This window comes from Apaloderma vittatum, unplaced genomic scaffold, assembly GCF_000703405.1.
Source record: "Apaloderma vittatum isolate BGI_N311 unplaced genomic scaffold, ASM70340v1 scaffold38700, whole genome shotgun sequence".
In the NCBI taxonomy this organism is placed as follows: domain Eukaryota; kingdom Metazoa; phylum Chordata; class Aves; order Trogoniformes; family Trogonidae; genus Apaloderma; species Apaloderma vittatum.
The window spans coordinates 1-618 of record NW_009694614.1 but is presented as its reverse complement, the minus strand read 5'-3'; the positions used below and the strand labels follow the sequence as shown (position 1 = coordinate 618).

General features: G+C 57.3%; 1 protein-coding gene across 1 annotated transcript; it reads right to left on the bottom strand.

Moving 5' to 3' along the window:
* Window positions 1-184: 184 nt before the first annotated feature.
* PPP5D1 (PPP5 tetratricopeptide repeat domain containing 1) lies at window positions 185-413 on the bottom strand (the record flags this gene model as incomplete). The annotated part of the gene is made up of 1 exon (XM_009868115.1): window positions 185-413. A coding segment is annotated over exon 1 (229 nt), but the record flags the coding sequence as incomplete, so codon positions are not given.
* Window positions 414-618: the final 205 nt, after the last annotated feature.

Here is a 618-nt window from a genome sequence, read left to right as displayed (position 1 = left end):
TCCACGCTCAAAATCCATCACGGAGTCCCCCCAAAACCCTCCCGAACCCCCCCAAAAAACCTCCTGAGGGACCTCAAGCTTTCGCCAAAGCCCCTCCAGGGCTTCTCCGAAACCCTCCGAGGGGATTTGCCCCTTTCCCAACCTTAATTTTTTGGCCCAAAAAGAGGAAGGGGAGGGGGCTCACTCATGCTCTCGATGTCGAGGGAGTCGACGACGGAGCGCTTGTGCTCGTCGCTGGCGATGGCGCGCTCGAACGCCTTCTGCTTCACGATCTTGTGACACTCCTGGTACTTGAGCTTGGCGTCCTTGTCGTTGGGTCGCACCTTCACCACCTTTTTTTTCGGTTTTTTGGGGGGTGGGGGGACAGAGGATGCCCCCACGTTAAGTTTCTCGAAGATTACGGGGTCACCCATCGTGCCGAGAGAGGACGGAGGCACAAGAAAGTCCCCAAAGCTTTGGGGAATCCACTGATACGTGGGAAAAAGGGGGGAAAACGGGGGTCCCCAAAGCTCCAGAGGACGTGTTAAGTGACATCTGGGGGTCCCCAAGTAGCCCCACAGCTCTGATGATGCTGGAGAGTGACAAGAGGGTCCCCAACCTTCCCCTGATTTTGGGGGG